This window comes from Somniosus microcephalus, chromosome 27 (assembly GCF_052327205.1).
Source record: "Somniosus microcephalus isolate GS21.2 chromosome 27, FLI_Smic_1.0, whole genome shotgun sequence".
In the NCBI taxonomy this organism is placed as follows: Eukaryota; Metazoa; Chordata; class Chondrichthyes; order Squaliformes; family Somniosidae; genus Somniosus; species Somniosus microcephalus.
In genome coordinates, this window is record NC_141013.1 from 2,375,711 (window position 1) to 2,391,362 (window position 15,652).

Sequence of the window (15,652 nt, forward strand, 5' to 3'; positions counted from 1 at the left end):
TCATGACATCACCACTTAAGTGGCCGCTGGCTGTGGAAGATCCACAAAAGCTGGTGACCAAAGAGCAATATAGAAGTGGCTTTTGAGTAAAATGTCAATTTATCAATCTAACATAACGTTGAATGCAAATATAATGTACCATGCCACCCAAACCCTTGTCATTTCACCTCTGGGATCTGGGTTTAAATCTAATCGAGAGGATGGGATGATGACGTTCCAACACCAACCCGCTGTGAAGATCCAGTGAAATAAAAATGGTTTGGACAATCTCAATGAAATTGCTCTGTGGAACACTAATTAGCACGAAATGGGGAGACTCCCAGAGGGGTCAGAAGATGACGAGGTACGGGAAATGGAAATGCCACGCTGGTAGAGTGTGCTGGAGTTAAAGCAGAGGAGGTTTTACTCTGCATCCAACCTTGTGCTATGTTTTACTTGACTTGAGAGTGCCCAACACGGACAATGGATATAAAGAAAGAGTGAGGCACTGAGAGCCTAGCTTTTTAACCCTCCAGCCCAATAAGCCTGAATGACAAGCATTACACCCATTCCCCTACATTTACTGTCCAATGTAGGTAACATAAGCCAAAATTCTTTTGTCAAAGCCAATTTGGTATTGTATCATTTTTTACTGACATACTAAACAATAAAAAAGTGGGATATGCTGACACCAGAAGGGAGCCTGTAATAAAATCATGGGAATTAATTAGTCAGCATCAGAGGTACACCTGATAGGCCCGAGGCGGCACCCGATAGCTGTAGTAGGTTTCACTGCGGGAAGATTGAGTAACAAAAAGCCTGAACTTTCAAGAGAAGTGCATCTTTCCTTTCACATGATAATTACAAATAAATACTCCAAATGTGATTATAATAAAGTAGAATTTGACAATTGTGCAGAAACATTGAATATTACTCAAGTCACTGTAACTTTGAAATACATATTTTAAACAGGTTACTGAAAAATATGATTGACAAGCTGCACCCGATACTGGACATAAAAGTCTTGTATGAAGATGAATGTTATACACCATTTTACAGCACATAAGATTGGTGTTAATTTGTATGAGCTTTCAGAGTTACATACCCCAGATCAGTCAGAGGCGGCTTATCTCGACCCCTTTTGTAGCATAGCAAAATCTGAGGCCCCATCAAGCTTCCATTATTGAGATCAGCCGATAATCCAGTTTGAGTGGTTTCCACGCACATGTACCCTTGGGGAACCTCCTCTCCCAATGATTTCACAATGATAGCCACATCTGTGATCGGCGCTTTGGGTTTAGCTAGTTTGTGGCAGCTGTCATTAAACTGTATTTCCTCTTCAAGTGGCTTTGATGCACTCGTCATGCCCGCCACCACAAAGTAGTCAGCAACACGTGGGCCTTTGTCTTCCATCATGGTCGATCACCTGAAATGCAAGAAGAACATCAAGACTGTGCAAACTGCAATCTGTCAGCTTCACAACCTGAAGTTAACCCCAAAGAAAAAAGAGAATTACAAACCAATTCTAAAAATCAGGTTCAGATACTGGATTTTAAAAATGGAAAAGGTCCATTACCTCGCCCCCCTCCAATCCCCACACACCTCTCCCCCCCTCCAATCCCCACACAAACATCTTCCATTTTACCCCTCCTCACCTGAAGGTGTTGGCACATGCTGGGTACCCCAAATGCCAGCTATCATTTGGAAGCTCACCAACTGACCATGCTCCATGTGTGAGTGGGGGCAGTAAACACTGTGCAGTTCTTTGAATGGGGCGGAGGAGAATATTACAGCTGAACCCAATTCCTGAGTGATATGGAGAAGGGACAAGGAACTGGGACTAAAAAGATAAATGAGCTGCATGCCTAATAAAATGGAGCACCCTCAATGGGCTGAGTGACCTACTTATGTTCCGATGCCATCGATACAGGCCCTTCGCACAAACAGTGCCCCAACACTGATTTAGTTTGGGGTGGGGGATGAACCCTGGCTGATATTTTTCCCTCTCCTTAGTGGAGGCCAACTACAACATGCCATTAACACCTCATGGAGAGGGGGCATTGGGGGGGGGGGGGGGGTGGAAGGGAACAGGAGGGATGGTAGAGAAAGGGAGACAGACGAAGATTAGGGAAAGGGCGGGCCAGCCGAGAAAGAATGGGAGTTGGAATAGAGGAGCCCCAATATGTAGTCTGAGGACATTTTTATTAAAATGATTAAATACGCAGCAACATTGATGTATTTAGGTCACGTGTTGATAGCTTTATTATTGATTGGATAAGCATAACAATTTATTATATAAAATGCTTTTGTATTAAAGTCAAAATTACATCTAAAAAAAAAAGGAACTGTTACAAGATTCGACGAAGATGTTCCAATATAAACAGGACTAATTAAAATTAGTTACAAGTACGAGAATTATTTATGATATTCCACCTCAAATACCGCCTTCTTTATCCCATGCAAACTATTCACATACAACATGAAACTCACTATGAAAGGACTCTGTGTGATGCTCTTAGTTAAAGATGGACCACTGAAGGTGTAAATGGAATAGAACACCGTTCTCCGATTGCTGTCACCTGGGTTGGAATCTATCCTAGAATGAAAGTCTCCTCTCTGTCAGATCCTCGTAGGCACAAGTCCAAAACATTATTATCTATAATTCAGGACCAATCAATCAACGGCCTCACTCAGAGAGGCTAGAGTAGGAATTAGAAATATCACACTAGTGCCACAGATGATGTTCCAAGGTTAGAGTCCTGTGCTATAGTTAATCAGGAGGTGTTCAAGACACAGACTGAATGTACAAAAATAGAAATGCACTGATATAATTTTCCTTGATAAGTACCTAAACGAATCCCTAAAAATACAATTGTTTTTTAAATGGATCACGAAGTATTCCTAAACTACCCTCCTCAAAGACAAAAGTATCTGTGGCATGTGTAATTGATTCTGTAGACACGATATGCCAGAGGATGAGTGTACTGGAGGAAGTGGTCAACCGTGGTTCAGTGGCAGCACTCTCCCTTTCGAGTCAGGTGGTCATGGGTTCAAACCCCACTCCAGACACTTGAGCACATAATCTTCAGTGCAGTGCTGAGGGAGCGCTGCACTGTCAGAAGTGTATTCTATTGGAGGAGACGTTAAACCGAGGCTGCGTCTGCCTTCTCAGGTGGATATAAAAGATCCCATGGCACTATTGAAAGAAGAGCTGGGGCGTTCTCCCCGGTGTCCTGAGCAATATTTATCCTCCAATCGACACCAGTAAGAGAGATTATCTGGTCATTTATCGCATTGCTATATATGGGACCCTACTGTACACAGGATGGCTGCTGCATTTACCCATATGGAGTGACTCCTGCCAACGAACCGGACGCTGATTTCAATCACCGGAAGCTGCGCAGAAGCGTTCTGCGCATTAATCTGGAAATTTTGATGATGTTTCTGCTTGGCCCGCTCTCTGTTCCCACCATTTCAGCCCCGCTCCGTCCCCGACATTTCAGCCCCGCTCTGTGTTCCTGACATTTCAGGCCTGCTCCCTGCCATTTCTCTGTTCGCCAGAAATGCATTAAACTCAAACTAAGTCTCCAAGCTTTCTCCAGACGACATGGTGTTCACATTATTTTATAAAGTTTCATCCCAATTAAAAAGTAAACAGTCCCAATTAAAAAATAAGCACTTCCGATATGACTGTGACAACCTCATCACGGAGCAACGAACAGTCGCTGCAAATGGCTTCACAGCATATTTTCACCCAACAATTTTTTTTAAAGAAATCGGAACCACCAAAAAAACAGACTGCGCATGCGTAACTACTTCCGGTTCGTTGGCAGCAGTCACATCCATACGACAACAGTGACTACACTTCATTGGATGTGAACACTTTGGAATGTCCTGAGGTCATAAAAGGTGCTTATGTAAATGCAAGTGCTCCCTTTCTTTACTTATTTTGCATCAACGAGTTTATAATTAGCTTAAACTTTGTCATAACAAAAGTCAAGCAGGTTTCCCAGAATTATCACATATATCTTGGAGAATTATAAATCAGCTCTGCACTTAACAGTTAACCCAACACCACTTCCACATTAAAGGCCAATTAGCATTTCGAATTGAAGGAGCCAAGTACAAACTGCGCAACTTTATTTTCACTGCGCAAACACCAATCTCTGCAGGAAATGGAGACAGGCGCTTCTCGAGTCTGACCCGATATTACATAGAATATACGGCACAGAAACAGGCCATTCAGCCCAACCAGTCCATGCCGCCATTTATGCTCCACTCGAGCCTCCTCTCATCCTTCCTCATCTAACTATCAGCATAACCCTCTATTCCTTTCTCCCTCATATGCTTATCTAGCTTCCCCTTAAATACATCTACACTATTTGCCTCAACCACTCCCTGTGGTAGCGAGTTCCACATTCTCACCACTCTCTGGGTAAAGAAGTTTCTCCTGAATTCCCTATTGGATTTATTAGAGATATTATATTTATGACCCCTAGTTCTGGTCTCCCCCACAAATGAAAACAACTTCTCTGTATCTACCCTATCAAACCTCTTCAGAATTTTAAAGATCTCTATTGGGTCACCCCTCAGTCTTCTCTTTTCAAGAGAAAAGAGACCCAGTCTGTTCACCCTTTCTTGATAGGTATAACCTCGCAGTTCTGGGATCATCCTTGTAAATCTTTTTTGCACCCTCTCCAGTGCCTCGAAATCCTTTTTATAATATGGCAACCAGAACTGTACACAGTACACAAAGAGTGGTCTAACCAAGGTTCAATACAAGTTTAGCATATCTTCTCTACTTTTCAATTCTATCCCTCTGGAAATAAATTCTCGTGCTTGGTTTGCTTGTTATGGCCTGATTGACCTGCGTTGCAACTTTTAGTGATTTGTGTATTTGTACTCCCAGATCCATTTGCTCCTCTACCCCATTTAGATTCTGATTTTCCAAGTAATATGTGACCTCCTTATTTTTCTTACCAAAATGTAATACCTCACACTTATCGATGTTGAAATTCATTTGCCAATTATGCAAGTTTTTTTATTAATGCAGTCATCATGATTTGTGCAGACATCAGAAAGGCGGAACTGAAGGGGCGATATCATCCATTAGCTATCCCGCCAGATCTGCCTCCAATGCCTAGTATGCTTGTTGCACAATGCTGGCGTATTGGCATGCCAGGGCCAGATCCTGGCGGAATGTGTAGCCATAATTATAGCAATTGTTGCTTTCGTAACAGCAAGAGCAATTGATTGCCAATTGGAAACCAGTAACTTCAAATATCTGAAAGTTGCAGCAACGTAACACTCAGACTCTTGCCCGCCCCGCCCCCTCCGGGGCTAACATCCAAGTAATGTTGCACTGGGCATGGGCACCCCCTGCACTGTGCAAATGATGAGCCCAGGATTTAGGGGGGGAGGCGGCAGGTAAGAGCCACAGCAGACTTGCAACCAGAAGTCCAGGCTTGCCGCATTTCCCCGGAATGCTTTATTTTGGCAAGGAGGGGGTAATTTGGATCTGTACTATCCAATTAAAAACAATTTATCAAATCTCATGAATGCAATGTAATATACTTGAGCATAATAGCTTAATTACTAAAGTTACCATTGTGCAAAATACAGGTGGCATCTTAAACGATATTCTGAAAAATACTGTAGATATAAGTAGTGATCACGCACATTGCACTTTACTCTTGAATTTAAGTGAAAAGTTGCCTTTTTGATACCAGAGACAATTAAACATTTTGTTGCTGAAAATGCATTTGCACCCACTCCCTGCTCATTTCCTGCCCTTGCCAAGTAAGCTTTAAAGAACCAGATCCCAAAACTATTGAAATATTCTGAGATACGGGGGAAGACGTCTGTTACAATTATCCCACAAACCAGGTAACAGCGGGCAAATGACTGCCTGCAGAAGAACGTGATGCACAAAGTAATTTTCCCCATTACACCTATGATTATGATTTATGGTTGCCATTATACCATTGACTATGGAAGAATTATAACACAGGGTTGGTCACTACAGAGTATATGCAAAATCATTTTATGGGGTTAAACCATGTCCTGTATTCATAACGGATACTCCAGTCAAAATGTTTTGCCTGAAACATCTGTCGTTCTAATAAACAACAACATGATGAGACTGCAAATTCATAGCACATGATGTACTTAACACTAATGAGGAGTCTTTATTTGGATCCAATGGGTGCATTCGGGCTCCCAGAATGATTTGATAACTAACCCCACAGGAGAGACTTTCCACTTCTGAATCCCAGCACTGATGACAAAGGGCAAGATCACAAGCTGGGTGTGTGAGGAAGGGACGCGTCGAGCAGCAGGGGAAGCAGCTGCCTCAATCGCACCAATGGCCTAAAAGCCAATCTCTCTGCTTGCAATGCTAGCCCTGTTGTGGCTTTGTCATTACGTTTTTGATACAATTTTGAAATCATTAATAAAATTAATATATGGCTTAGATATTTGTGCTGAGTTCGCCCAAGGCTATTTTATAATACTTTCACAATGCAACATTGACAGCTTACACTTTTGCAGGCATCAGCTGTTGATTCTTTCAAATTTTGGTTGGTTAGTGTTCCAATTACCATGATAACACCATCATCACATACCTGTAGTGCTCTTCATGTGATTAGCCATTTCCAGCCAATGAGAGAATGTGAGGTAAACCAAGTGCTGCTGCTTAGGTGACACCAAGCCTGGCTTTTAAAAGGGCAAAGATTATATGAGGGAAAAAAAAAGACTAAGGGAGGCAAGGAGCTCCACAGCTTTGAGGTCTTGGGAGAATGAGTTGAACAGGGAATAGTGCAAGCAATCTCAATTTCAATATAATAGAGAAGGATTTAGGAAAACAGATTTACAACTTAGAAGGAACAGCCGGGAAAGTTCAGAGGAGCACTGCGCGTAATAGTATTGATAAAAGAGAGAAACGTTGAATAAACAAAACAATTTTATTCCATACTCCATGATGCGCTATCAATTACTCATAAAAGACTGAGAGTTAGAAGAGTAACTAAAGGCTTTTATTAACAACAGAATGGAGGTCTGCCTCGAGTGGTCGACCGGTCCAGGATACCAAGGGCTGGGGAGCAGTCACCTTTATACTAGGACCTGTGGGAGGAGTCAGCCGAGGCATGTCCAGGCATGTACACAGTGGAATACAAACAGGACAAACAGGAATACAAACAGTGGTTTACCACACTCCATGTTTAATTAATTGCCATATTTGTAATTAGTGTTGTGCATCATGCAAAATTAATGCACTTTTGAGAGACAGCTCAATCCCACACCTAAAGTGGATGATCATTGCAATGCCATTTTATTGGCAGCACAGTAAGGTCACCAATTCTCCCATCGGTTCAAATCCCAGAGTAAGCATTTCTCCCTATAGCACATGGGTGGATTGGAATGTACTGAGAACACTACAGTTACAATACAATCACTTCACCGAGTTCACAGAAAAATACTTTTACATTAACTAGAGACGTAATTCAAAAGCAGCAAATTACAAAGCAAACAAATAATCTCAGGTTCAGGATTTTGTGCACGCAGGCTGTTTAGTGTTCCTTTCACTTTTTTTTGTTAAGAAAGAGTGAACAAATTAGCTGACTACATAAAACTAGAGTCTGAATGATGGTCTTGTTCTACTTTCACAAGGCAAATGGCACTCGAAGCAAGTTCAACTGAGGTGAGGTGAAGGGCACACTGCCCTTGCTGTACATTCAACAGGTGCAAGACAGTCGCATGTAGTGGTGTTTATAGCCATCCCCATAATAAACCGGTTACAAAGGTTCCAGAAAGTAGTTACATAAAAAGGTCACTGCCAGGGACAAAACCAATTAACTTGCTTTCATCTAAATCCGAATTTCCACAGCCATTAACCACTTAATTTTGCACCCAGAGCTAAAGGACATAGATCAAAATCTAAAAAAATATTTTCAGTGGGTGAATTCCTCTTAATGATAAACAGATTGCGTGCTCCGTAATTAATGATCTGCTCGCAAAGTTATAGGGACAAGCAGCTTTGAAGTGTAAGATTTCTGAGAATGCAATTTCATTAGAGTTGTTAATTCTCTCATTTTTCCTTAAAGTGGGAATTTCCTAGGTCTATAAAGTACTGTCCATTCAAATGGCTGGACAAATGGGCGCTGAGCCGAAGAAACGTCATTCGTGAGCTGGCTCTGGGAAAGTGCACAATGATTTGGGGTGACTATTCCCTCCTCTCCAATGAAAGTCGCTCCCAGTGAGGAATAGCTGCCGCTGATCAGTCCCTCCCCTAAAGCTCACTGACTGGATAATCATTGGTGTAAATCGACAATTAACCAGCCTATCATTAGCTGTGTTGATGCACCCTTGCCAAACACCATCTCAGGTGCAGTTAATGAAGAACACGATCAAACTATATTTCCAGCACAACTAGATCTTCTCCACAGATGCTGCCTGGCCTACCAAGTGTTTCCAACATTTTCTGTTTTTATACAATAGAATCATAGAAATTTACGTCACAGAAGGAGATCATTCAGCCCATCGTGTCTGTGCAGGTCGAAAAAAAGCTATCCAGCCTCATCCCACTTTCCAGCATCCACAGTGTTTTCAGGTGCTGATGGATCTTGTGTATTTCCAGCATTTTTTTTTTTTTATTATGAGCAAAGAGAACTGCCTAGCAGATGACAGGTTAGCACACTGTCATTTCACCTCTGAGACCAGAGTTCTAATTAACCGAAATTGATGGGACAGAACGCTCTCGCGGGCTATAAAGGATCCTAACTGAAACGAGTTTGGGATCGTCTCAGCTAGTTTCGAGGGGGTTAGTCCCTGCACAAGAGTGCCCATAATTAAGCACTAACTAAGGCTCAATTGCAGTCTGGCTTAGACAGTCTGTTAGAACGGCTATAGGAATGTCATACTGGCACAGAAAGAGATGCTTTTCTGAGATTAGGCTAGCATAGGGAGCTTTACTGTGTATCTAACCAATCGTGTTCCTGACTTGGAAGCACTCAATGTTGACACTGGGCAATAAAAGCAGACAAGTCTTCCATTTCCCAGGCTGATAGCCCTGAATTTAATGATCAAAAAAATACCAAAGTAATTGCATTTAAAAGTTTTGTCGACAAACCCATGAAATACTAAAAAAAAAATTAAGTACTATAGGATTCTGATCCCAGTTTAAAATATCCTACAAGGGTGTTGTAGCCAATCTATTCAAAATATCCCTTACATGATATTATGGTTGACCTTCAGATGTCCTCTTGTGTTATTGCATAGTGAATACCCTGCTTTATTTTCCATCCATCTGACTTTGGATGATAATAGGTCCAACACAATACAAAGCCTGGCTCTCCTTAATAGTCCTATCCTTCAGTTCAGGTCATTTAGACAGGTACACGATGGAAATGCCAAACATAACTTGAAATGACCATTACAGCTTCACAGAGATGGTACTACACATTGACTTAAATTTCCTATTCTGTCTAAATAGAATGCTTGGCACAATAAGGTTAATCGCCACTGCTGACTCAGGAATAGGCAAGACAACGATCATTAAATCATGAAGATGGTCAGAAATGACCATAACACAGGTATGGCATTTTAAAACAAAAAGAGTGTAATGTTCACGTAGTTTAAACACAAATTTGAGTGGAGTTGGTAGAGTTCGTGTTTGTGCATAGTTTGTTGGGTGGGCTGACACCTTAGCCCTTTTTATATGTTGATGTTAGAATCATAAGATTTCAGCACAAAATATTACTAATGCACATGGGCATTGTGTGCTGAATATACTTTTAAATTCGTTTTGAGTGATTGGCTGATTGTGAGAATTAATCTTGAAGAAAACGAGCTAATAAATCATCCCATGAGAAATTTTACACAGATTTACATTTGGTCTCTGAGCACTAAACCAACTAAATACAAGAGGGAGACACAAGAACCCTCCCGTCATGATGGGTTTCATGGCTTATTCAAGGTTATTCGAGTGTTTTAAAGCTCAGTCTTGCTGCAAGGCTCTTGGCTGACCTCCTCTTCTGCTTGTGGTCTGCCAAATATGGAGCCTTGTCTGCCCATCCACAACAGATGGCTAGCTATGCCAGCCTCGCTTCACAACAATCTGTTGGCAGAAGGTGGCTCTTCTGACATTATGGTTTATTTTGCCTTATGATGCACTCAGGATTATAATACAACCTACAGAGAGTTTGAATTAAAAAAAAGAGTCGTCACTCCACCAAAACATTACCATGGTTGAGTCGGATCTTTATATTGGCACCGATTCTGTAACTTTGTGAAATATTCGAAATGCTGCTTTTGCAAGTCACGAAAGATAGTGAAACTTTGTCTCAAGGGCCACCTGCATGAAAACCGATCGAATGTCAGCACTAAAAGACAACAACAACTTGTATTTATATAGCACCTTTAACTTAGTAAAACGTCCCAAGGCGCTGCACAGACATATTTTAAGCAGAAAAATGACACCGATCCACATAAGGATAAATTAGGGCAGGTGACCAAAAGCTTGGTCAGAGAGGTAGGTTTTAAGGAGCGTCTTAAAGGGGGAAAGAGAGGTAGAGAGGCAGTGCGGTTTAAGGAGGGATTTCCAGAGTTTAGGGCCTTGGCAGCTGAAGGCACGGCCACCAATGGTGATGCGATTAAAATCAGGGATGTGCGAGAGGCCCAAATTGGAGGAGTGCAGAGACTTCAGAGGGTTGTAGGGCTGAAGGACGTTACAGAGATAGATGAGGCGGGGCCTTGGAGGGATTTAAACACATGGCTGAGAATTTTTAAACCGAGGCGTTGCCAGACCGATTACAGTTAAATCAACAGACAAATAGCCAACTAACAGCCAACATTCTGGTTTTCCTTACCTAAATTTTGACGCTGCTGTTCTATTTATTACCCGAGTCTTTTCTTGCATATCTTCCCGTGACACTGGATCGATAAAAACTGAAGTCTTCTCGATGTTGTCTCCACATTGGTCTAATATTCTCTCTGATGTTTCCATCTAGAGATGTTGTCGTCACTCAGGCAACCATCAAATCAAAGAGCATCAGTACCACTCCACACCTGCTCACTGGGCAACCTCGAAAGCAATTCCATCTTTTGACTGATTGCACAACATTCCAGGTCACTATTTCACAAAATCTTCACATTTTCTTGGCACTGCAACTACCCAGGAGATTCTGTCCATGCTTCAGCATGCAGACTGCCCATTACAATGACCTAATTAAATTGTAACTATATAAAAATCTAGCCAGTACATTATGTTCTCCTATAAAAGCCCATCCATCCTTCAAGAAAGGTTTTTCTGTCTCAAGAGTGTTCTTTACTGAACGAGCTCGACCCCCAACAGCAGAGTAATAACTCTTCAGCTGCAGTGGTCCAGAAAACCACTTCTAATAGGAAGGGTGGGAGAAACGGAAGAGAGTCAGACAATAACATGAGACAACACATCAGGAAATCCCAAAAACAACTCAGCCCATTCATAACCTGGAGCAAAATATGATGCTCGCTTTATGTTAACATACTCCTTTCCCACCCCGACATGTTCTTGCTGTAATTAATTCATGATATATTTACATATCTGTTTCATCACAATGTTATCCTTTCTTTCATCAATCGGACATTTTAGTACTCTAGTTGACTAAAAAGTCATGTTTTTGAGAGGAACATTCAGATTTCAAACAGTTGAATGAATTCAAACACAGAAACCACACATGTATAGAATGCTAGCCGACAGGTTCACCCACTGAATATAGGCCCAATCCCTGCATATAAAATATTTCAACAATGCTTTGCCTCCACCTTGCAAAGGAGGAAGGGGAGATACAATTCCTGGAGCTTATGTTGGTGGTTGGACGAGTGCAAGGGGCAAAAGATTGAAAGTTTGCAATGAGAATCGGACTTTGCTGCTGTAAAGTTACCCGTCAAGAATAGTGTGTGATGAGAGAGCTTACTTCGTATCTTGGATTTGGAACTTAATATCTTGGAACGGTTTTGATAAGAGTATATAAGGAAAACCTGTTTCCAGTGATAGAAGGGTTGGTAACCAAAGTACACTGCACAACAGTGTAATGGCACACCAATCGATGCCAATGATCCCTCACACATGGAGCTCCTGATTTTAATAATGCCACAGTGGGCAGTTGCCAAGTGAAGCCCTTAAAAAAGAGAGGGGGTCATTAATTCTATTAAAGTGTTCTCCTTTAATAAGACCTCTTCACTTGCTTTATAAATGCTAGGATACCCTTGCCTCCTAAAAGCATTCCCTTACCTCCTTTTGCTGGAGAATCAGCACTGAATTCCCAGTCCCACAGCTGGGAAGATGATGAATACGTGCCCAGGAGCGCATGAAGCAAGTCTGCCGAAGGTCAGAGGTGAGGGGAGGCAGTCGCAAGGGACCCCCCTAAGCTGTATTTTGAGTAACACAAATAGACAAAGCCATATAGTAGTCGTAAGTGAAGTAAAACAGAGGGAAGCAAAATAGGCAGGCTGATGTGGCAGGTAAAAGGCTAAAAAGGGGCGTGTGATTGGAACAAGAACACGGAACAAGATGTTTGCTCACTCAGTTGGTGTTTGATGCTTCCTTATAACCTATAAACTTAAAAGTGCAAAGTGATTAAAGAGGATATAGGCCATCTGTGTGAACAGCATACTACTGCAGTGCAGCATAATATATGCACATCCAGATAGCTTGCTTTCTTGGAAATGTACACAGTGGCACAACAAGGTTTTAAAAGTACTTGACAAGTTAATAGCTCCAAAATGGAATAGAAAGCTTAGAAAGTGGTAAGTGTCTGCAAGCCATTCGATCGGGAGATGTAGCACAGGAATGCTCATTCCTGTCCTTACCCAATGCTCCATTTTCCAGTTGGGGGGATTGGGTAGCAATCAGCAGCAGGAACCCATGCTGATTTCTCCCCTCCTAACCCAAGCCATTGATGGCTAGTGTAGTGTCCTACTCTGGCCACTGCTGCAATCAGCTAACTCAGCAATAGAGTAGGGCTCAAGCCCAGGACCTACCGGTCTGTACAGCCCAGTACCGCACAGTGGCCGCTGGAGGACACTACATTAACCATCGATGGCTTGGGTTAGGGAGGGGAGAAATCAGCATGGGTTCCTGCTCAGAGAGCCACCAGGGTAGCATAGTAAATCATTCTATTGAACGTGTACTGTATAGTAATTCAAACTCAAACTCATGACCTCTTCCACCTAAAAGAACAAGGGCAGCAGGCGCATGGGAACATCAGCACCTGCAAGTTCTCCTCCAAGTTACACACCATCCCGACTTAAGACATATATCGCCGTTCCTTCATCGTCACGGAGTCAAAATCTTGGAATTCTCTCCCTAACAGCACTGTGGGAGTACCTGCACCACAAGGACTACAGCAGTTCAAGAAGACAGCTCACCACCACCTTCTCAAAGGCAAGTAGGGATGGCCAATAAATGCTGGCCTTGCCAGTGACACCCACATCCCAGGAACAAATTTAAAAAAACACCTGTAAAACTTAGCAAGATTTGAGAACCATAACTCCCAAGTTAATTGGTGTCATTTAAAATGTACTGATATGAACATACAAGAAATATATATTTTTAATTAAATTAAATGTTTTTTATTAATATGTAATTAAAACTATATTCACAAGTGTCAGCTTAGCTTATTAGTAGCACGCTCACCCAAGTCAGAAGCATTGTTGCAGGTACCCTCGTTTGGATGATAGTTAAACTGAGGCACCATCAGCTTGTTCAAGTGGACATAAAGGGTCCCATGGTACTATTCAAAGAATAAAGTTCTCCCAGTGTCCTAACCCACATTTATTATTCAACCTTCACCAGAATAGATTTATCTCAATGGTCTTGCTGTGTTTCCCTACATAATAACGACACTTCAAAAGTAATTCAAGGCTGTAAAGTACTTTGGGACATCATGAGGATGTGAAAGCTACTGTATAAATGCAAATTCTCTCTTTACTTTGGGGTGAACAGAACAGACTATGCATTAGGTAAAACCTATTTATTGTTCTTAAGTTCCCTTCAATTATTGAAGCTACAATTGAATTACAAAATTGACATACGTCTAGAAGGATGAGCTATTCCTTAAATAAAGTTTTATTCTGGCCTCATATTACCCTGCATAACCTAGTGTGGAGATTGCAGAGGTCGATCTCTCTAGATTGCATCACTCAATTAACCACAATTTTATGCCTTGTGCTAAATATTTATCTACCAAAAATTCTCTTATTTTATAAAAGATAAACTGAATAGTCACAAATGTGTAGATCAGACAAGAGTGGTTACGAGATATGATTTACACTGCAGTAGACATCACGGTTACCCTGCACCCAATAACCACCTCACAGCATTGTAAATCTTATATCCTCCACTTCACTACAGATGTTGCCACAGATCCCTCACCTGTACACATTTTCCTAGGTCCATCGTTTTGCCCATTTTCCATCACTACCAATCTCTGATGACCATACCAACAGCTATCTGCGCTATCTAAGCTATATTTTCTAGAACTGCAGACTACAAGATTAAACAAGAGAATCTCTCAGTCTCAAAGTAACATGAAAATGTCTCTGTGCTTTGTTGGATCCCATCAGTAAGCAGGTCATCGCTTCCAACAGCTTACAAAGAGCTGCTACTTCTATATACAGCTTGTGTACAGGGTTCTCATTTTTCCCACAGATAGAATGAAACAGAGCTGTAACAATTCTATGGAATGGTGCAGCGGTGAACAACTGGCCATCCTATAAAGCTGCCTGTGCAGAGAGGGAAGGTGGAGTTAGAGTTGGGCTGGGAGGCACACAGGAAAACAGGGCGACACAGACTGACAGTATAACTCTGGAGTTTGCTCCCACTCGCGCTCTCAATACATTTAAACTTTTACCACCCAGGAGTGGAACTCTGCATGCGTGTTAAGCACATACGCATGGAGCTCACGACGATTAGCATTCACACACAGGTAGTGTAAAGAAGGTACTGTTGGCTGTGAGTCAGTGGTGCAGTTACCAATCTAAGGCTGCAGCCAAAAGCATCGAGGCTAAATTAGGTACAATTAATCTAGAGTTACTAAATCTTCATTATAACCCCAAAATAATCAGCATTTAGCTATTCCCGTTTAAAAGAATTGTTGCCTGCATGACATTCAAACATCCAGATCTCAATTCTTGATGAATACTGGCATGCAATCTAGCCACACAAATGCCATAATCTAGCTTTAACACAGTATTACAGAAAATATACTATCAAGGGATCTGCTGGGCTTTTTAAACTGGGGATTTGAGAAAATACAGGATCAAGCGAGGACTGATAAAAATGTGCCAACAGGACCCTTCAGCCCTGGAATGCAGGCGCTCACTTTACATGACACAGGATATACGGCCCAGAAACAGGCCATTCGGCCCAACCAGTCCATGCCGGTGTTTATGCTCCACTCGAGCCTCCTCCTGTCTTTCCTCATCTAAATCTATCAGCGTCACCCTCTATTCCCTTCTCCCTCATATGCTTGTCCAGCCTCCCCTTAAATGCATCGATACTATTTGCCTCAACCACTCCCTGTGGTAGCGAGTTCCACATTCTCACCACTCTCTGGGTAAAGAAGTTTCTTCTGAATTCCCTATTGGATTTCTTGGTGACTATCTTATATTGATGGCCTCTAGTTATGCTCTT

At 41.9% G+C, this 15,652-nt stretch overlaps 1 protein-coding gene across 11 annotated transcripts in view; it reads right to left on the reverse strand.

Annotated features, from left to right (window-relative positions):
- The window catches only part of dennd4a (DENN/MADD domain containing 4A), a 156,908-nt gene that overhangs the window by 100,433 nt on the left and 40,823 nt on the right, over positions 1 to 15,652 (reverse strand). For all 11 annotated transcript variants that reach the window (XM_085968326.1, XM_085968334.1, XM_085968331.1 and 8 more), the window contains exon 2: positions 1,085 to 1,405. In XM_085968326.1, coding sequence (XP_085824452.1) covers positions 1,085 to 1,395 — 311 coding nt within the window. In that variant the 5' untranslated portion in view covers positions 1,396 to 1,405. The remainder of the gene's footprint in view (positions 1 to 1,084; positions 1,406 to 15,652) is intronic.